Source organism: Nannospalax galili, unplaced genomic scaffold (genome assembly GCF_000622305.1).
Source record: "Nannospalax galili isolate Female #2095 unplaced genomic scaffold, S.galili_v1.0 scaffold424, whole genome shotgun sequence".
NCBI lineage: Eukaryota > Metazoa > Chordata > Mammalia > Rodentia > Spalacidae > Nannospalax > Nannospalax galili.
Window position 1 is genome coordinate 1,136,917 of NW_008352334.1, and position 22,788 is coordinate 1,159,704.

The 22,788-nt window shown below is 42.6% G+C and overlaps 1 protein-coding gene across 1 annotated transcript in view; it reads left to right on the forward strand.

Annotated features, from left to right (window-relative positions):
• The window catches only part of Rad50 (RAD50 double strand break repair protein), a 67,711-nt gene that overhangs the window by 16,337 nt on the left and 28,586 nt on the right, over positions 1-22,788 (forward strand). Inside the window, exons 11-19 of the mRNA XM_008849317.2 lie at positions 414-571; positions 2,717-2,892; positions 4,911-5,148; positions 14,940-15,129; positions 15,404-15,530; positions 15,903-16,096; positions 18,149-18,259; positions 19,407-19,499; positions 19,573-19,686. Coding sequence (XP_008847539.1) covers positions 414-571; positions 2,717-2,892; positions 4,911-5,148; positions 14,940-15,129; positions 15,404-15,530; positions 15,903-16,096; positions 18,149-18,259; positions 19,407-19,499; positions 19,573-19,686 — 1,401 coding nt within the window. The remainder of the gene's footprint in view (positions 1-413; positions 572-2,716; positions 2,893-4,910; positions 5,149-14,939; positions 15,130-15,403; positions 15,531-15,902; positions 16,097-18,148; positions 18,260-19,406; positions 19,500-19,572; positions 19,687-22,788) is intronic.

The window sequence follows — 22,788 nt, forward strand, 5'->3', positions numbered from 1 at the left end:
GAGACAAGGTCTTCCTGTAGCCCCAGCTGGCCTGGAACTCACTATGTAGACCAGGCTGGCCTTGAACTCACAGAGATTCACCTGCCTCTGCCTCCCGAGTGCAGGGATTAAAGGTGTGTGCCACCACGCCAGGCTTTGCCTTAATTTTTTAAAAAGCTTAGTTGTGTGTGTGCGCACCTGTGTGTACATGTATGCCGTGGGGTGCATGTAGAGGTCAGAGAACAGCTTCGCAGAGTCAGTTGTCCTTCCCCCTCTACGTGGTTTCAGGAAATCCAGCTCAGGTCATCGGACTTTTTTACCTGCCAAGCCAGCTTAGCCTCCAGAATTTATTGTTTTTGAAAATATGTGCATATACAGGCTTGGTTTTTTTTTTAAGTTTGTTTTTGTTTGTTTTGCTTCTGTTTTCACTATAGGCTGACAAAGATGAACAAATCAGAAAAATAAAGTCTAGGCACAGTGAGGAACTAACCTCATTGTTGGGGTATTTTCCTAACAAAAACCAGCTTGAAGACTGGCTTCACTCTAAAGCAAAAGAAATTAATCAGACCAGGGACAAGCTTGCCAAATTGAAGTGAGTTGTTGGAACATTGCCACTGGGGTAGAAATCTTATTTCATGCTTTTATTTTTAAGATTTATTTATTATGTGTATGTCCATGTGTGCCTGTGTGAGTTATATGCATGCAGGTGCCTTTGGAGGTCAGAGGGCATCAGATTCCTTTGGAATTGGTGTGGTAGGTGGTTGTGGGTCCTCTGCAGGAGCAGTCAGTGTTCTTAGCTGCTGTGCTGTCTCAAACTACCCGTGCTTTTTGTGTTAGTTGTTCTAAAACAATTTGTTGTTATAAAATGGCATGCCACCCAGCTGGGGCTACAGGGAGACCCTGTCTCAAAAAAAACAAAACGAAAAACAGAAAAAGAAAATGGCATGCCACATTCAATTGACTTGTTTTTGCAATTTATAATGGAGAGTGGTGATTGGGTTCTCTTACTCCTTAACATTTTGTAGAAGAGGATGAACATTATGAAGATTTATTTCTGTGACTAGCCCATTGCTCACGATTTTCTCAGGTGTTAGCTCAGATGGCAGTCAGATAAGAGGATAAAGTATTTGAAGATAGTAGATTCGGCTTGGCTATATTCAATTCGTGGTGTTTTCTTTTTGAGTTTGAGAAAGGGTCTCACTATGTAGCCCAGGCTGGCCTCCAACTTCAGATCCTCTTACCTTAGCCTTCTGAGTGCTATAGTTATAAGGTGTATGCCACCACGCCTGGCTCAAATTTGTGCTCCATGTGGAAGCGTCTTGTAGTAAATAGAGTCATGATGTTCAGGAGATGGAGAGTTGTTGCAGTATAAAGAATAAATGAGTAGTCACTATAAACATGTCACCTTGAAAGAGTTGTCAACGAGGGCAGGCAAGATGGCTCAGTGGATAAAGGCCCCCCACAAAGCCTGGTGACCTAAGTTTGATCCTGGGACCCACATGGAAGAAGGAGAGGGCCCACTCCCATAAGTTGTCCTCTGACCTCTCACGTGCCTGCCATTGCCCACTTGATAAATGCAGTGAAAACATTTCAAGACTTGTATGAAGAAGTGTTATGACTACATGCCAGGAAAGACCACATGTTATGGCTGCATGCCAGGAAAGACCACATGTTATGGCTACATGCCAGGAAAGACCACATGTTATGGCTACATGCCAGGAAAGACCAGAGCTGGCGAGCTAAGGAAGAGTTACTGGTTGAAACAGGCACTTCCGAGGAAAGCAGGCGAGCCAAGCAGAGTGGGGCTAGGGTGCCGGGGAAGACATTCTTCAAGGAAAGGGTTGGCTGTGCTTGGTGCAGCTTAAAGGAGATGAAGACTGCACTTAACTCTAGATCTCTGACCTTCAGGAGACATGCCCAGCATGAGGAAGTATCTTCTGTATTCTTCCCAGGTTTTGCTCTGACTCACGGGGGTGGCGTGATGAAGCACACGTGCACACTCACATTTTCTGACACGTGCACACTCACATTTTCTGAAGCAGATGTCTCAGAATAGTAATTTGTGCCATCAACTCTGTTACATTCTTTTTGGTTTCATTTCAAAGAATATGCCGAGTGCATTACATTAAATTGATTATGAGTCTCATCTGATACGTGTGAGCATTGAGGTTGTCTGGGATGTTGTTTAAGAGTTGGGGTGGAGATAAGCTGTAATTAGTGAAGTCTTTGATGAATGATGGGGAATAAGTGATGGGGGTTAGCAGATGACGACAGCACAAAAGGGACATAGAGTAGGGAAGCCATACTGTGGACGAGGCCAAAGGAAGAGGTTAGGAGACTGTCCTGCTTCCTCTCTCCAGTACTGAGTGCCTGCTGAGGCTTACAACCTAGAGTCAGGCCATGAGCTCCAGAAATCAAGTGTAATTCTGCCTTTGCACATTTTTGGGGGAGCAGCTGCAAACCTAGGATTAGCAGGTGAGTCTGTGTCCTAGGGGAGCATTAAGCCAGAGTAGACTTGTTACTGATTTCTAAGGAAAGTACTGTGGCTAGAGTATAGCTCAGTGGTAGAGTGTGTACTTAGCATGCTTAGTACTCCTGAGTTCTGTCACAGCACACACTCCCCTCCAAAGTGTTGGGCATACCAAATCCTTTTAATGATTTTTTTTTTTTTGGCCAAATTTGTCTTGTCTCTTCTTTCTCAAAATTTTCATAGTACTGATACTTGTTTTTATTTTAGCAAAGAACTAGCTTCTGCAGAGCAAAATAAAAATCATATAAATAATGAGCTAAAGAAAAAGGAAGAACAGTTGTCCAGTTATGAAGAAAAGCTATTTGATGTTTGTGGTAGCCAGGACTTTGAAAGTGATTTAGATAGACTTAAAGAAGAAATTGAAAAATCCTCAAAACAGCGCGGTAAGTTACTTGTATTTAATATTTAATATAAATTACTTGTAATGGCAAGGCACTTTGCCATTTGAATTTTCATTCACATGTAACTGCTAAGGATAAGAGATTTTAAGATTTATTTTCTAAATTATTTTATTTTATTTATTTATTGTCTTTTTTGAGACAGGGTCTCCCTGTAGCCCCAGCTGTCCTGGAACTCAGTATGTAGATCAGGCCGGCCTTGAACTCACAGAAATCCACCTGCCTCTGCCTCCCGAATGCTGGGATTAAAGGCATGTGCCACCACACCACACCTGGCTTTTTTTTATATTTTATGTGTATGACTGTATTGCCTGCATGTGTTTAAGCGCACCTATGTCATGCAGTGCCCGAGGAGGTCAGAAGAAGGCATATTGGATCCTCTGGAACTGGAGTTATGGATGGTTGTTAGCTACCCTGTGGGTGCTGGGAATCAAACCTGGGTCCTCTGCAAGGGCAGCCAGCACTCTCAACTACTGAGCCATCTCTCCAGCCCCTCTAAATTGTTTTAGATTTATGTGTATGGATGTGTGTCTATTCCTTATGGGTTTTGCACATGTGAGTGCATGTGCCCATAAAGGCCAGAGGTGTTGGATCCCCTGGGACTGGAGTTAATAGACAGTTGTGCGCTACCTAGCATGATTGCTGGGAGTTGAGCTCAGGTCCTCTGCAAGAACAGCAAGTTCTCTTAAGCCATTGAGCCATCTCTTCATCTCAAGGATGGAGACTTTAGAGTTCATTTCTGGCTATACATAGCTTACTATGTGACTTTGGGCAAATTACTGTAACCTTCCTATATTTCAGATTCATCATCTGTAAAATGAAAATAAAAGTAAATATACTACATAGGATTTTTTTTTACTTTATATGGTTTTATTTGACACAGTTTGCCTGAAAAGGAAAAAAATACTATGTTCTAATAATTTTTAATTCAACAACAAATTTTCTTTGAAATATGGATGCACAGTATAATGTCTGAATCAAGTTAATTACCTTCTGCATCACGCCACATTCCTATGCTTTTGTTTTGGGAGCAGTTGAAAATCTGCCATTGGACCAGCAAGATGGCTCTTGCTGCCAAGCATGAAACAAACCTGCATTAGAACCCCAGGGCTCACATGGTAGAAGGAGAGAACAGACTCAGCTTGTCCTCTGTTTTCCACAATCACACCATGAAATTTGCACACATGCACACAGAATGAATGAATGAAAGAAAGAAAGAAAGAAAGAATGAATGAATGAATGAATGAATGAAGAAATAAATAAAAATGAATAAAATGTACTATTAGGAATATTCAGTTAAAATTATTATTTTTTTTGGGGGGGGTCTTTTTGAGCCAGGGTCTCCCTGTAGCCCCAGCTGTCCTGGAACTCACTATGTAGACCAGGCTGGCCTTGAACTCACAGAGATCTACCTGCCTCTGCCTCCCAAGTGCTAGGACTACAGGCGTGCACCACCACACCCAGCTGGTAATTTTTTTTAAATAAATAATTTACTGAGAATTTCATACATGAATATGGGTGTTTTGATCAAATCCATGCCAGGATATTTTTTGAATATTATTTCATGTGTATGAGTTTATTGCCTGCATATATATATAAGTGCACTTGTGCTGTGCAAAGGACATCAGATCCCTTGGAGCTGGAGTTATGGACAGTTGTTAGCTGCCATGTGGGTGCTGGGATTTGAACCTAGGTCTTCTTCAAGAACAGTCAATGCTCTTAACTGCTGAGCCATCTCTCCAGCCCCCCCAACACATAGGATATTAAAGATGACTAAATGAGATTATAAGTATAAACAGTGCCTGACCACAGAAAGCTTTCAATAAAATGTTAGGTATTTTATATCTTACCCAAAAATAATCATTCAAATCTGAATATATCATATCTTTAGGAAGAAGATTTAGATGTCAGAATCTTATTTCATTTGTGGTATATTTATAAAGTGGGAATAATAATTCTAGATTATAGTGTGATTTTTCTCACTGGAGACTTTCTTAAAACAGCCATGCTGGCTGGAGCCACAGCGGTTTATTCCCAGTTCATTACTCAGCTAACAGATGAAAACCAGTCCTGCTGCCCAGTCTGTCAGAGAGTTTTCCAGACAGAGGCTGAATTACAGGAAGTCATCAGTGACTTGCAGTCCAAGCTGCGGCTTGCTCCAGATAAACTCAAGTCAACAGAATCAGAACTAAAGAAGAAAGAAAAGCGCCGTGACGAGATGCTGGGGCTTGTGCCCTTGAGGTGAGGATGGGGCTCTCATTGACACATAGCAGTCACTGTGAAAGGTCTCTCTACAGTGCCTAGCATGTGCAGGATGCAGGATTCCGAGCCAGCGTGTCCCATCATGTTATTTATTTAATAGAACACTCTTCCAAAAAACAACTTTTAAATTTACATTTTATTCATTTTGTGTGGGTGTGGCATGCCATGGCACACATACAGAAGTCAGGACGACCCTCAGGAGTTCTTTCTCCTACTATTTGGATCCTGGGGATCTGATTCAAGCTGTCAGGCTTGGTGGCCAGCACCTTCACTCTCTGAGCCAGCTCACTGGCCCCAAAAGACAACCTTTAAAGTATATTGTATGTCATTCTCGGTTTCAAAGAATCACAGATTATTTCTGTTATATTTTCATATATTCAAGAAATTTAGATAATAGCCTGTTTATAAGTAAAATGACATGAGGAAATGCATGATTCCTATCCTATCCTAGTATCTTCTAGAACATAGGTGTGAGGCCAGCCACAGAGACCAGTAAAACAGTACACAGGAGCTGATGATCTAAGTAAGGAGATAAGCTCTCCGAATTAGACCAAAAGTTGGTTCTGATGAAGTACTTTAAATGGATCAAACAAATGCGTTAGTTAAGGAAGGAGCCAGGGTACAAGCATGACAAGCGGGGCTGGAGCCATGGCCCAGCGGGTAAGCACTGGATGCTCTTGCAGAGGATCTGGTTTGATTCCCAGCACCCACATGGTGGCTTACAACCATCCATTACTCCAGTTCCAGGGGATATGACATCCTCTTCTGGCCTCTGGCATTGCATGCACACAGTATACTTACATACATGTAGGCAATACACTCATACACATAAAAATAAATGAAAAAAGTTTTAAAAAGAGAAAGGTATTTTGAGGACAAAGGAACAATGTAGAGCCTAGAGAACGGGGCGTTACAGAAGGAAAGGGAAGAGGGGTCAGAGCCGTGTGCAAAGAAGAGGAGTGAGGCCCAGGCTGCCACCAAAAGTTATTGTGGGTTTCAGGAGTTACTTGTGGGGTTGGTTCCCATAATTGGGAAGATACTGTTTTCAGGCTTTGCTGTAACTCTCAATAGGTGACAAGAAGCCACCCTAATGTAGTTGCTGAGCCTATCTTAGGAGATTTAATCGTATATTAATACATTGAGTAGATCTGGGTCGGGAAATGTCCAGAAACAGATAAACCAGAATATTGGCCACAAAACTGAGAAAGTCTCAGGAAAAGAAGGAAAGTCAGAGATGTGCAATATGGCAACCAGCTCCTATAGTGGTCCCTCGTGCTCTCCACAGTGGTCCCTCGTGCTCTCCACAGTGGCCCCTCCTGGTCTCTACAGTGGTCCCTTGTGGTCTCCACAGTGGTCCCTCGTGCTCTCCACAGTGGTCCCTCGTGCTCTCCACAGTGGCCCCTCCTGGTCCCTTGTGGTCTCCACAGTGGGCCCTCTTGGTCTCTTGGTGTTCGTGTATCGTTGCTTTTCAGGTTATTGACAGGAATGGTCTGTAACTGCTGAAATAGGACAGAAGTAGCTGGACCTGGTAGTTCACTTCTGCAGTCACAGCACTTGGGAGGTGGAGGGAGCAGGATTAGAAGTTCAAGTTCAAGGTCATCCTTCACTATACAGCAAGTTCTGTGCCAGTCTGGGCTACATGAGACCATCTCAGTAAGAGAGACAAATGATAACCTATCCATTCGAAGCTTAGGTTATTACTAAGGTACGATGGCTGTCCCCCGTTTACAATCTGCATGTTCCAAGAAGCCCATGGAGAGGTCCGTATGACAAGGCCCCAAGGCCTCTGCACTGAACAGGTGAGGAGAGAAGCAGACTTTGTAGCAGTGAGTCTTGAGATGACTATGGCTCCAGCCAACAGCTGGGCTCTAACTCCAGGGGAGATTAATTAGTGCTCTTGTTTTATGCTGCTCTGTTTGGGGGTATTTTGTTATGCAACAGTGGATGACTGCTAGAATCATCTAGAGCAAAAACCAGACTATAGAGCCATAGAGAGAATGTGGTACGAATACACAGTAGTAGTTTGAGATCAAAAAGAATAAGAATATCTTGGGAAAAAAATCAAAGATAAAACTTGAAATTGATAGAAAGTGCACATAGAGAAAATACAAAGTTGTTAGTTCTGTGTCATACTGAAATGTGTCAGGTGGTACACATGAACGTGGTATTAAGTTTTAGGACTGCTGCCACAGCTCTCCTCACAGAGTGAGTTTCGTTTCTTAATGATTGTGCTGCATAGTAGCTCGCCATTGTAGCTCCAGTTACTTTGCTGAATGAAGGGGAATGTAGTGTTTATTCTAGTCACAGCTCTGAAGCCAACTGAAAAGCCTAGTGCCTCGGGACCGGGACTTGCTGTCATTTCCATGGTCCTGTGAGGGCCTGGGCTTAGCACAGTGGTTTTCATCTGGGTCTTTTAGGTGGCTGAAGTCATCCGCAGGTCTGGTGGGGCTGGACGTTCAAGATGAAAGGTGCTGACTATAGCCTGGAAGCCCAGCCCAACACTGAAATGTGAAATCCTTCCACATTTGTCCTAGGATTCGATGCAGCAAAGTGACAGGGTTACCAAACAGAGTATCCAAAGTACAAGTATTCCAAGAGATAAGAAGTAAAAGCTTGGAGTCTTTTTTTTTAGGATTTATTTTTATTATTTTTTAATTGTGTGCTTGTCAGGGGAGGCATCTGCACCTGAGTGCAAGTGCCCGTGAAGGCCAGAGGCACCAGTTCCCTCTGAAGCTGGAGTTACAGGTGATTGTAAGCCACCTGGCATGGGTGCTAGGAACTGAACCCGGGTCCTCTGCAGGAGCAGTTTGCTTGTAACCTCCGAGCCTTTCTCCAGCCCTAGCTGAGTCTCCTCAGGCCTGGGCACAGAAACGCACAGTGGTGCTCCTGCCACTTTCTTTTGGCATGTCTTCAAGCCTGTCCGTGTTCAGAAGACTTCACATCTCAGTGGGAGGAGAGTCAAAGTGTGCTGACCAAGGGTGCTTGTGTGCCATTCTTTTCCCACACATGAAGCAGTAGAAGCTGAAGCCAGGGAACATCCAGAGGTTGTGGACCAGGGTGTTGGCAGGGTACTAAGGGACAACACATGTATGCTGAGATTGTTTTTACTGAAACATGAAAACCAGAAGACCAGGCTAGGGATGAACCTCAGTGTGCTTTTCAAACACTAGCAGAAACGCCATCTTGGAGAAATGGAGAAGGGTGAGGCTAATGAGGGAGAGGAAGTTCCCCTTTCAGGAGGACATAGAATTGTGAAACACATTTTTTTTTTATTTTAAAATTTTGTTTTTATTAAGTTTTGTTGTATTTCATACAGAATATCTTGAACAATCTGAATCCTAATAGCCCCGTCCCCACCAGCACCCTCCCATAGTCCCCCACTGGAGCCCATATACTCTGTTTTGGGCATTTAAGGCCCACTGTGTTGTCAGTATCCCAAGACGTTCCCCAGTGCAAGTCCATCCACCTGTGCTTTAGTCAGATCCCTCATCTCTCTATCCAGACACCTATCATTCTCTGTCTCTCTCTTTTTTTTTAACAGAGCATAGGGTAGGGGTATATTTACAAAGGAGTGGGCACCCCCATTTATGGCTGCACTGGAGCATCCACACTCGAATATTGATCCTGTGATTTCCCAACAGCCACAGAAAATGGTGAGAGAGGTTCCTCCTGGCATTCTTGGCTTATACATCCTTTGCCCCTCCCCTATATGCAGCTAAGGCCAACCGATTGAGTGAGATGGGTAACTGACTCCCCCCTCGACTCCTTGATGAGCGTTGGAAGGAGGTGTGACTATAGCTTGCTGGCATAGTGGTACACTTTATTTATTTTTTTAAGTTTAAATAAATCCACGAATAAAAGTAACGAACTAAGAGTACTTTTGTGTGTGCAGAAAGCCGTGACTGAAATCGTGGATCCTGGCTCTGCTGAATGCCTGCCTTTAGGAATGCTACTAGTCCCATCTGAGCCATACTTTCCCCATATAAACTGGGGGCTTGACTAGGGTGATCATTAAATGGCCTTCCAGCTTACAGTTTAGGGTACTATTGTCAAACACCTTCCGAGTCACTTTCAAAGCTACAATAGAGGTCTGTTCGTGACATTCGGGTGGAGGGTGTTATTGGTGAAGGGCAGAGTGACAAGAAGGTTATAGTTATTAGTGTACTGTTTGTCTTTTCACCATAAAATATGCCCTGATGCCACTACTGTAATGAGAACTCTATGAATAGCTCAACCAGTAAATTTGCTTGCTAAGTACTTTGCTGGGTGCTGGTAATACAACAGTAAACAAAATAAAATTCCTGTTAGTGAGTTTATGTGCTAGTGAGAAGATGGATGATAAACCCCAAAGTAAATGTGTAGTACGCAGGTGATTGGTGCTGGGAAAGAATATAGTCAGCTAGGTAATGGGGAGAGCCGAAGGTGGTGGAGGGGGTTGCCATGGTTGTGGCATTTGAGTGGGGAGCTGGGAGAACCAGGGGGCCAGCCATGCATTGCCCAAAGGAAGCACATTCCAGGCAGTTCAGAATAGCAGCAGCATGTTTGACCAGAAGACCAAGGGAAAAGTGGTAGGTCAGCAAGTCAGTGGCTCTTAATTATCTAGATTAATCATTCCACATATGTGAAGCATGTTACTTACTTTACAAACATATACAATTAAGACTTGCCTATTGAAAGTAATAATATAGAGGGCTGGAGAGATGGCTAATTGGTTAAGAGCACTGGCTGCTCTTGCAGAGGACCTCAGTTCAGTTCCCAGCACCACATGGCTGCTAACACCTGTCTGTAACTCCAGTTTTAGGGGACTCCAGTGCCCTCTTATGTCCTTCTCAGACATTGCATGCCTGTGGTCCACTTACATGTAGGCAAAACACTGATACACATAAAATAAAGAAAAAAAAGTTTTAGTGTTAAAGAAAAAGAAAGTAATAATTAAAAACTTGGTGAAGTATGAGAAAAATAAATTTATGAAAATCAAAAGTTAGATGTTGGGGCTGGAGAAATAACTCAGCAGTTTAAGCTCTTGCAGAAGACCCAGGTTCGATTTCCAGCACACACATGGCAGCTAACAACCGTCTGCAACTACCGTTCCAAGGGATCTGACACTCTCTTCTGACCTCCACAAACATTGCACGATATGGGTGTGCGGCACAATATAAGTGCCCTTAACATACGTGCAAACATGACACTCAAATGCATAAAATAATTTTTTAAAAAGTTAGATATCAGCCAGTCGTGGTGGTGCACACCTTAATCCCAGCACTTGGGAGGCAGAGGCAGGCAGATCTTTGTGAGCTTGAGGCCAGCCTGGTCTACATAGAGAGTTCCAGTACAGCTGGGGCTATAGGGAGACCCTGTCTCAAAAAGAAAAAAAAAAAAGTTAGACATCATAATATCATAAAAATGAAAACAAACCCAGAGAACCTTGATAGATTTTTTTTTTTTTTCGGTCTTTTTGAGACAGGGTCTCCCTGTAGCCCCAGCTGTCCTGGAACTCACTATGTAGACCAGGCTGGCCTTGAACTCACGGAGATCCACCTGCTTCTGCCTCCTGGGTGCTGGGATTAAAAGTGTGTGCCACCATGCCCGGCCGATTTTTGTTGTTTTTTAAAAAAATTTTTTTAATCATTTTTATTTTATGTGCATGTATGTAAATGCACTATACGTGCGATGCCCAAAGAGGCCAGAAGAGGGCGTCATCTCCCCTGGAACTGGAGTTACAGTAGGTTGTTAGCTGCCGTGTGTGCCCAAAACTGGATCTTCTGCAAGAGCAGCCAATACTTTTAACCTCTGAGTCGTCTATCTAGCCCCAATATTTTGTTTTTTTTGAGACGGGGTCTTCAGTAGCTGGCCTTGAATTTACTATAGGGATGGCCTTAAACTGTTGATCCACCTGCTTCTACCTCCAAAGTGCTGGGTTTACAGGTATATGCCACCATGCCCAATTCCTAATAGATCTTATTAGCCCATTCTGGAGGGGAGTTTCTTGACTTTTTTCTGAGAACAGTTATTTTAGCATCTCAGGTCTGTCTTCAGAGACGAAGTCACCAAAGCCTGGACCACATTAGTGAAGGGTGTGTGTGTGTCTGTGTCAGAGAGAGAGAGAGAGAGGGAGAGGGAGAGAGAGGAGAGAGAGAGGAGAGAAATCTCAAAATAGGATTAACATCTTGTGCATGCCAGTACTTCTCCACAAAGCTGTCGTCTGTTAGATGAACGCTTGGTCATCCTCATGCTCTCTGTCATAGCTGTCATATTAGGTGCTGGGCACATAATCTAAGAGCAACCACCAGTTTGTGACCACAATGTTTAGAAGGAATGAAATAAGAATTTCTCTTGTGTAAGAAAGTGTCTGTTGCTGCAGCTCATTCAGGTTGGCAGATGTTGATCGTAGTGAACATTTCTTGAGAGCCAGTGGGCGCCTGTAGTATGCAGGAGCCAGCCCTTGAGTTCCTGGTTTTTCCTTTAGTTTATTATTTAGATTTCTGTTAGCAGCTAATTTAATTTATTGTATATTTTAAACTTATTATGCTAATTTAAGCTTAAGAATTTGGGATTTTAGGGGCTGGAGAGGTGGCTCAGTGGTTAAGAACACTGACTGTTCTTGCAGAAGACCCTGGTTCGAATCCCAGTACCCACATGGCAGCTAACAACTGTCCGAAACTCCAGTTCCAGGGGATCCGACAGCCTCTCCGCATGCAGCACAACACAGGTGCACTTATCTATATGCATGCAATACATGCATACACATAAAAAATAAAATAATAAAATATTTTTTAAAAAATTCTAATGTGTCTTAAAAAAAAAAAAGAATTTGGGATTTTAGCCAGGTATGGTGGTGAGCACATTTAATCCTAGCTAGCACTCAGGAGGCAGAGGCAGACAGATCTTTCTGAGATCGAGGCCATCCTAGTATACATAGCAAGTTCCAGGGCAGCTATGGCTAAGGAAGAATTAAAGGAAAGATGGAGGAGTAAGAGACAAGAACCAGAGCCAGACCTGCAACGGGCAAGGAATGTGCTCCTTGAATTCAGGAAGCCAGCAAAGCTCTGATAAAAGCTGTTTCTCGAGGAATGATTATCTGCACCCTGAATGGGGAGCAGTCTGGTCTTATATAGGAACCCTGCTGCACACAGCTGGAAGAGTTAACTCCGTGCCAGGGTCTAGTGTCCTTGAGGGTCTCTTTTTCTCAGATAGGTGGGCTCCACAAACAGTCTCTCTCAGTTCAGGAAGTGACCCAATTCAGGGTTTGAGCAAGGCTAGGCTGCTAATTTAGGGCCAGTTAAATACTTTAAAGGATTTATGACTTTACCTAATGAGGTTTGTGGCTCTTCTGCAATTGACATATTCTATCAGAGACCCTGTCTCCAAAAGGCGAGATGGGGGGGGGGGAGGAGAGAATATTCAGGATTTTTTAGAACTTTTTTTTTTTTTTTAAGTAAGGCAAGCAGTACAGTTCAGCTTAATTGAAAGGTGCCACACTTTGTCCATAGTCCCCATGTGTCCCACATTGTGTTCCTTGGGCTTCTACACTGCATAGAAAATGCAACTTTCAGACTTATGGCTGGGGCAGGGCTGGAGAATCTTCAGGCTTCTGCTGTGCCTGGAGTGATCAGCTTCCAGGGAAGATCAGAGCAGGGCTGAAGTTCTCTAGTGAGATCCCATTGTCCTGCAGGGTGTTGGTTTGCACCCTGATTCAAGCTGTGGTTTCCTCTGGCTCCTGCGCCTTTTTCATTCAAGTGTGATGGATCCACAGGGCAATATCTATAACTTTTAAGGCTGTTGGGTGGCTAAAAGTATAGGACGGAGCCAGGCGTGGTGGCACACACCTGTAGTTCCAGCACTTGGGAGGCAGAGGCAGGCGGATCTCTGTGAGTTCAAGGCCAGCCTGGTCTGCATAGTTCCAGGACAGCTTCAAAAAGGGAGACCCTGCTTCAAAAAGACAAAAAAAAAGAAAAAAGTATAGGATAAAGGGGCCAGAGAGATGGCTTAACAGTTAAGAGCACTGGCTGCTCTTGCAGAAGATCTGGGTTCAAATCCCAGCACCCACATGGTTAACAACCGTCCTTAACTCCAACTCCAGGGGATCTAACACCCTCTTCTGTCCTCCGTGGCTATTGCATGACAGGGGTGCACTTATATACACGCAGGCAATACACTCATACGCATAAAAAAATAGATAATAAATAAGAAAAAGGAAATAATAGTTTTAAAAATACAAGATAGAGCCCATTCAAAATGGGTTGTGGCTACCTTGTGTTTGTCTTGCTATGCTCTCAGCTATAAAGGCAGGCCTACTGTTTATGCCCTTGGCCTCTTGACCTGGTGGCATATGCCTCCACCAAGCTAGGGTAGTAGACATAATTACTAGCAGGTATTTATAACCCTTTTTTTTTGTTCTTTTTGAGACAGGGTCTCCCTGTAGCCCCAGCTGTCCTAGAACTCACTGTGTAGACCAGGCTGGCCTTGAACTCAAGAGATCCGCCTTCCTCTTGCCTCCCAAGTGCTGGGATTAAAGGTGTGCGCCACCACGCCCGGCTATAACCCTTTTTAGGTGGAATTTAGTGATGTTTATTTCTAGATCTTCAAATGGGAATTGTTCTGGTACTTTGAACTTAAGCCTAGTATCTGGGCAGTGTGATTCCTTAGATTCTTAAAGAAGCATGTTAATCATTTTACTTTCTGATTATACTTTACTTTTGGAGTTCAAGACCATGTAGTTGGCCAAAATTAACCAATTTCTTTTGTTCTGGGCCTCAGGGCTTACTCTGGCTCCATTAATCTTTCTTTTACCGCAGAAATAAACTTCTTTTAAAAAAGATCGAATGCATGTATTTTGCCTCACAGTTTTGTCATCAAGAGTAAGTATAGAGACAGTAATTCATTAGTTCAAGTAGTGACTGAAAGGAAGATTGATGTTTTTTGACCTTAAGCCCATGTAGCACTTGGCTGAGTATCTGGCTTCTTTCCTTCCTTCCTGTCTCTAATTTAAAACAGTTTTATTTTTGAAATAATGTTCTACTTACAGAAAAATTACAAAAATACACAACGCCCCTCACCTAGCTTCTGCCAATGTTAACAGTCTGCGTTGCCATACACAGGAAACCAGGAAGTAATGCTGGTGTGATTGCGCTGGATTGGTTTCTTTTCTTGTTGTTTTTTTGTTTGTTTTGTTTTGTTGGTCTTTTTTGAGACAGGGTCTCCCTGTAGCCCCAGCTGTCCTGGAACTCACTATGTAGACCTGCCTCTGCCTCCCGAGTGCTGGGATTAAAGGCGTGCGCCACCATGCCCGGCTTTTCTTGTGCTTTTTCTGTCTCAAGATCAACCTCACACCCTACATTTCATCTGATCATTTCTCCTCAGGATCAGCTTTCCTCCTCAGGCATCAGCTTTCCTTCGTCCTTCATGACCTTGACGCTTTTGATGAGTGTGATTGGTTAATTTATAAAATGTCTCTCTGTCTGGCAAACACCCTAATAATAATTACTGCAAACAGAATTTATTAATGGCCACTGACGTCAGTGGGCAGAATTTTGAGAAACAAGATACTCATCTATTCGAAATGTATCCCTCCTAAGATACTTTTTAATTACAAAGAAAAAAGTGGTTATTTTAGAGTGGGGAACACTGGCCAACAGCCATGAACAAGTGTGTAGGGTTTAGCTGCTTGTAGGGTGCTTTGAAATGGTCACCTCATAATTGTGCCAGAAGTGCATCACCTCCTTGAATGAGGAGCAGACAGCAGATGGTTTTTAATTGTGTGCTCTCTTAAGGCAAAGCATAATTGATTTGAAGGAAAAGGAGATACCAGAGTTAAGAAACAAACTGCAGAGCGTCAATAGAGACATCCAGCGCCTGAAGAATGACATAGAAGAACAGGAAACACTCTTGGGTACAATAATGCCTGAAGAAGAAAGTGCAAAAATGTGTCTGACAGATGTCACAATCATGGAGAGGTTCCAGGTGAGCCTGCTGCAGGTTAAAGTGGAGTAAGATTCATGGGGATGTGAATGTGGAATGTAAGTGTGTTAAAAACGGCAGCTGCCTTTCAGGTACACACAGCTGATTTGCTCACCTTCCTAGCTTTAAGTCATATAATATGGAAATTAAGGCATGTGTCATTTAGATCAAGTTACTAAAAATTCATTTCAGTTTGATCTGTTGAACTTGCTTAAGAAAGGTTTGAATGATGATCATGCACGAAGTTTCTTTATGAAATAACTGTCGTGTTCTTAAGATGGAGCTTAAAGATGTTGAGAGAAAAATTGCACAACAAGCAGCTAAGCTACAAGGAATAGACTTGGATCGAACTGTCCAACAAGTTAACCAGGAAAAACAAGAAAAGCAGCACAAACTGGATACAGGTAATAGAGTCCGTTTCCCCACATCCCACAAAGACGTCAGTGTTCCTGACACCTGCTTTCTACACTAAACTTTTACCCCATTATGTGGACAGAGAACGTTCTTCCTTCCAGCACACAGAATATTTATTCTCTTTTCTCAAAAGCATCCCTCTCTGTTTCTTTGCCTTGTGCAACAGACTTGGAATAGTAGGTCACATGTGGTGTGAGCTCTTTCAGTCACACATACCTGTGAGCGGCCAGGTCAGGACAGCAGTGGAGCCCACAGAAGTTCAGCTTTGGTGAATTGCATATGCTTTAAAAAACCAAAAAGATGTCAATAAGAGTATTTTCTGTACCATCCACTAACCACTGTATCATTATGTTTTTGTGTAGTTTCCAGTAAGATTGAATTGAATCGTAAGCTCATACAGGACCAGCAGGAACAAATTCAATACCTAAAAAGTACCACAAATGAACTGAAGTCAGAGAAACTGCAGATATCCACTAATTTGCAGCGTCGTCAGCAACTGGAGGAGCAGACAGTGGAGTTATCCACTGACGTTCAGTCTTTATGCAGAGAGATAAAGGTAAGACTATACATACACGTTGGGTTTTTTTTTTAAGTTGTTTTCAGACATGAAATCTCTTTATTAGTGTAGTGGCCAGAAGTATAGTTACTGTGAGAATTGAATGCAAATGATAATTCCACATGATAATTCTTCATGTGGTTTCTGAGTGACAGAATAGATATTAATAAGTAAAGATTCCAGAAAGAAAGAGTTTGCTCTTCCTCCAGAGAGGAAGAATCAGCTGTCTGGTTAGGTAGTGAGCTTCATGTTAGTATAAGCGGTCAGGGTGAGGTAGTTAGAGAACTGTATGTGGATTCTTGTCCTGTGCAATTCTTGTTCTTGTGTTACCTACAAGTGCTATCTGTATGACAGACACCACTGTGTTAGCCCTGTTTCCATTTGATTCCACATGTGAGAACAGAATGCTTACCAGTACAGTGAGCAGGCATATGGTTGCCACGTGTACTGTAATGAGTTTGCCAGGCCTTATCTAGGTGAATCAAATCTAAGACTCAGCAGTTTTAAAACCAACAATCTGACCTAGGTTTTCATAATTATATCCATTCATTCAATAACCACTAAATAAATTGCCCAATCTCCTTATCATTAATGACTATAAATGTTCCCTTATTTCTTAAGTAATTTTTTTATTAAATAATTTTGGCTTAGACCTTAACAAAATAGACTATAACCTTTCATTAGTGTTATTTTTATTAGTAGAAATTTTTTAAAATATCTTATTTTTTAATTTATGTGTATGAGTGTATTGCCTGCATGTGTGTAAGTGCACCCAAGACATACAATGCCCACAGAATCAGAAGAAGGTGTTGGAGTCCCTGTAACTGGAGTATAGATAGGGGATGTTAACCACCATGTGGGTGCTGAGAATCAAACCCAGGTCCTCTGCAAGAACCCAGTGCTCTTAACTGCTGAGCCATCTTTCCAAACCCTAGTTAGAAATTATTTTGACCTTAAAACACTTCGAGTCTTGTGAGCCTGTTGAGATAGATAACTAAATCTCCCTAAACAGATTTCCATATGTCCCCTGTGTTGCCCTAGGGAAACAAGGTTGATTTTTCAAATAGTTCTCTTGACACTGAAGCCACTTGGTTTTCCACCACACCAAACCCCTTCCCAGGATGAGAAAGCACACCACCAGTCATACCAGATAACTGTGTCTGCCTTTAACCATTGTAAATTTAACAGGTATTTCAGGATCTCAAGGTTCATTGTCTTTTGTTTTGTTTTGTTTTGTTTTGTTTTGTTGGTTTTTTGGTCTTTTTGAGAGGGGTCTCCCTGTAGCCCCAACTGGCCTGAAACTCACTATGTAGACCAGGCTGGCCTTGAACTCACAGAGGTTGCCTGTCTTCTGCCTCCAGAGGGCTGAGATCAAAGGTGGGCACCACCATGCCCAGCTGGTTCATTGTTTTAAACCATGATTATCATGTATGTGTGTTTACAGCAGTGTTATAAGGGACTTGTGATTAGTGAAAGTTTACTTTTTGAAAGCTCCCTTCCTTCCCCAGTAGGTATGGGAACATTGATCAGTAGCTGTTGTTACCATGAAAAGATTGCTTAGCCAACTAAGCGTGAGGCCAGAAATATTTGCTGCCATTGTATTTCCGTCTGTGAAGTCTCTGTCAGCTCTGAGAATACTGGGCTGAGTAGACCTTGCTAGTGTGTGGCCACACAGCTGACATAGGTTCTTGTAGAACTCAGAAGACTTCGTGCAAGAAGCCATGTGAGCACTTGTGAGCACATGGCCTAGACTAAGAACCAGATCATTGTAAAGCAACTGGATGCTGGGGATGGACTGAGCTAGAATCTCAGCTGCTGCATTTACGTATGGATCTTGGACAGGTCATTCTTTGTGCCTGTTTGCTCCTCTAAAATACAGGGGTGGAAATAACCTTCAGAGATGGTGTACCATCTTCAGAGGGTTGTGAAGAGGATCAAATAAGTTGTGATTAAAGCCTCATGGGTGGACGTGTTTTTATTAAGTATGGAGGCTGTCCCAAAACAGGACAAGGGTGTTGTCTGACTGGTTTGCCTCTGTGTGGTGTGTTTTAGGACGCAAAGGAGCAGATACACCCCTTGGAAACAACATTGGAAAAGTTCCAGCAGGAAAAAGAAGAACTAGTCAACAGGAAGCATGCAAGTGACAGACAAGCCCAGGACAAAGTGAGCTCTCATTGGTGCCTTTTTCTTACCCAGTGTCTGTATTAAACATCGGCAGCGCTATTGTTTCACGTGAAGTTAAATAACTTGATGAAATAATATGTTCAAGTTTGTGGTATAATTATTATTTTTCCAGTGCTGGGTGCCCTGCACATGCTGGGCAAGCGCTCTTAACCACTAAGTCATATCTGTAGCCCTCATGAGACTCTGTGTGTGTGTGTGTGTGTGTGTGTGTGTGTGTGTGTGTGTGTGTGTGTGAAGAACAAGTATGTGTATATGTATTTGTGTGTATGAGCATGCTCAAGTGTGTTGTGTGTATATGTATGTGTACAGAGCGTAGGAGTGCATGCACGGGAGTATGCAGATGATCCTAAGTCATATCTGTAGCCCTCATGAGACTGTGTGTGTGTGTGTGTGTATGCACGGGAGTATGCAGATGATCCTATTCACCTCTACTCCTCCCCAACTCCTCTTAGATCCACTCCTCCTAGATCTACTCCTCCTGGATCTACTCCTCCCAGATCTGCTCTTCCTAGATCTGCTCCTCCTAGATCCACTCCTCCTAGATCTACTCCTCCTGGATCTATTCCTCCTAGATTACTCCTCCTGGATTTATTCCTCCCCGATCTGCTCCTCCTAGATCCACTCCTCCTGGAGCTACTCCTCCTAGATCTACTCCTCCTGGATCTGCTCTTCCTAGATCTGCTCCTCCTAGATCCTCTACTCCTAGATCCACTATTCTAGATCTACTCCTCCTGGATCTATTCCTCCTAGATCTACTCCTCCTGGATTTACTCCTCCTGGATCTGCTCCTCCTAAATCTACTCCTCCTAGATCTACTCCTCCTAGATCCACTCCTCCTAGATCTACTCCTCCTAGATCTACTCCTCCTAGATCTACTCCTCCTAGATCTACTAGATTCACTCCTCCTAGATCCACTCCTCCCGCTGCCCTCCAATTTCATGAGCTCCTTTTCTTTATAATCCACCAAATCTAATTTGTGCCACCACACTTATGGTGATCTTCTGTTCCTGCCTCTGGAGTACTAGGATTGCAGGCATGTGCCACCATGCCCAGCCTGGCAGTGTCAATTTTTGATTTTTGTTTTGTTTTGTTTTTTAGTGTAAACTTAATGAATATTTTTCCTCAGATCAATGATATCAAAGAGAAGATTAAAAACATTCATGGTTACATGAGAGACATTGAGAGCTATATTCAAGATGGAAAAGACGACTATAAGAAGGTAACTTAAAGCAAAATTGTTTATGTGTTTGTTTTGATTTCATATGCTTAAAGAATTTTCTCTTTTTTTGTAGCAAAAGGAAACTGAACTTAATGGAGTCATAGCTCAGCTTAATGAATGTGACAAGAACAAAGAAAGGATAAGTAAAGAAATGGGAGTCATGAGACAAGACATTGACACCCAGAAGGTAGGGCTCCTGCCATCACAACACTCCTTCCCTATTACGTCTTATAAGAGAAGATAAACTGCATGGAACTGTGAACAGAGAAATGATTCCAAAAGAATTCATTTTTCTTCTTTATTTTTCCATTTATATTTTCAACAAAGGTCATATGTGGTAAAAGTTTAAATATAAAAGCTGGAAGTGCTGGTTCACACCTTTAATCCCAGCACTTGAGAGGCAGAGGCAGGGAGATCTCTGAATTTGAGGCCATTCCAGTCTACATAGCAAGTTCTAGACTAGCCATAGTGAGGTCCTGTCTCAAAAAAATTTGTGTGTGTATATGTATACACATGTATATTTTATTTCTGTATCAACAGCTAGATGGATAGATAAGTTTAGATTTATATGTTTATATTTTAATTTGCATATGTATCTTAACATTCATATTATTTTTTATCTTTTCAGTTACTTATTTTGATCTTACATATCAACTCACAAATATATCATTATTTGCTTTTTAAAAAAAAATTTTAGGTAAGTCTCACTATGTGGCCTAGACATATGATTAAGGTCCATTATATCCTTAAAAGCTATTTATAGGGAGCTGAAGATGGCTCAGTGGTTAAGAGTCTAGGCTGCTCTTGTAGTGGATCCAGGTTTGGGTCCCAACACCCACATGGCAACTAACAACAGACAGTAATTCCATTTGGTGGGGGGGTCCAGCACCCTCTTCTGTCCTCTACAGGTATTGCATGCGTATAGTGCACATATGTGCGGGCAAAACACTCATAAAATAAAAATACATAAGTCAAAAGAACTTTTTTAAAATTACCTATAAGGAAAGTATTTGTAATGTTAAGTCATTTTGTAGTTGGTTCCTATATCATCTATTTTGTCCATTAAGAAAATTGATTTCTAGCCTTGCGTGATGGTACATGCTTTTAATCCCAGCACTCGGGAGGCAGAGGCAGGTGGATCTCTTGTGAGTTCAAGGCCAACCTGGTCTACATAGTGAGTTCCAGGCCAGCTGGGGCTACAGGAAAACCCTGTCTCAAAATGACCCAAAAAGAAAGAAGAGAGAGAGAGAGGGAGGGAGGGAAGGAGGGAGGGAGGGGGAGAGAGAGAGGGAGAGAGAGAGAGAATGAAATGAGAAAGAAAAAGAAAATTGATTTCTTTAGCTGCAGTGATGTCTCAAGTGGTTAAGAGCACTGGCTGCTCTTAAAGAGAACATGGGTTTGATTCCCAGCATCCACATAACTCATTTCAGAAAAATCCAACCACCTCTTCTGACCTCCATGGGCATTGCACCACATGGATGTGTTTACACACATGCAGGCAACACACTCATAACACAAAACAAAAATTAAAATTAAAATTTTTATTTATTATTTTTATTTTATGTGTATGCGTGTATTGCCTGCATGTAGGTAAGTGCACCCGTGTCATGCAGTGCCCGTGGTGGTTAGAAGAGGCCATCAGATCCCCTGGGACTGGAGTTACAGACAGTTGTTAGCTGCCATATGGGTGCTGGGATTCAAACCCGGGTCTTCTGCTGGTTAAGAACAACCAGTGTTCTTAACCACTGAGCCATCTCTCCAGCCCCAAATAAAATATTTTTTAAAGAAAATTTCTATGATGTAATTAAAATTAGATTGAGAGGCTATCTTCATGTCTTAGTTAGGATCTTTGAAAAAACATTTCTCTATTTCTGCTGTCTTAAGCAAAATTTGCTGTTTGCTTTAATTAGTTGCTTGTTAATGATGGTAAAATCTCTTGGGAGTCTTGGGGATACAGCTTAATGGTAAAGTGTTTGTCTGACACACTGGGTCCCTTTGAGGTTTAGCCAATGAGCTTTCTGCAGTGTCCACTGTCACCAGGAAGGTGCTGCTGATGCTTGTTTCTTTGAGACAATCTCATGTAGTCCAGGCTAGTCTGTGACTAGCCATGTAGCTGAGAAGAACCTTGAACTTCTGATCCTTCTGCCTGTATCTCCCAAGTTCTGCGATTACAGGCATACACAACCACACCCAGATTTTTTTCCTTAGTCATTTTCAAATATGAAATATCAATAAAGGGCGAGTTATATGCATGGTTCTAGAAGGGCTGCCTGCAGCATGAGCAGGGACTGGCCGGGACCTTGGCTGGGATCAAGAAGGAGAGAGAAGGATTTTTCCTGGTCCAGAGCTGAAACATACTTTTTTAAAAAATTTTTTTTCGATTTATTTGTTTTTATTTTGTGTGTATGAGTGTTTTGCCTGCATGTGTTTAAGTGCAACCATGTCATGCAGCGCCCTCAGAGGACAGAAGGTGTTGGATCCCTTGGAGCTGGAGTTACAAACGGTTGTTAGCTGCCATGTGGGTGCTGAGATTCAAACCCAGGTCTTCTGCAATAACAGCCAGTGCTCTTAACTGCTGAGCTGTCTCCCCAGCCCCGAAGAGAGTAAAGGGGTCCCTTGGAGCTGGAGTTACAGGTAGTGGTGGGCCACCCCACATGAGTGCCGGAAGCCTGGCTCCATCCTCTGTGTGAGCAGTAGTGTTCTTAACTGTTGAGTTGCCTCTCCACTATCTCTTGGTCTTGGACATCAGAACTTTTAGGCTCTTGGGCTGGAGATAGAGCTCAATTAGTAGAATGCTTACCTAGCATGCATTCCATGAGGCCCTGGATTTGATCATCAGCCCTGTATAAACCAGGGCTGTATAAACACATTGTAATCCCAGCTCCAGGCAGGTGGAGGCATGAGGATCAGAAGTTCAAGGTCATCCTCAGCTACATAGCAAGTTCAGTGTGAGCCTGGGCTACTTGAAACAAAACTCCAGATTCATAGACCTCTGACTACACCACTGGCCTCCTGAGTTTTGAGGCTTTTGGACTGAGCCATGTTTCTGATATTCTGGGGTCAGTTAGCTTGCAGATAACCTGTCCTGGCACTCCTTTGTTACCCTAATAAATTCCCTCTCCTTTATCTGTATCCTGTTGGTTCTCTCTGGAAATCTCCAATACTGTGCATTAATATATCACCCTAGCTGGGTGATCGGAGAACCTGTCATTTGTTTGCATGCTGATTTAAGTCCTATTAATTTTAGTCCAAAGAATAAAATACATGGAATCTAACCTGCCCCCTTTTT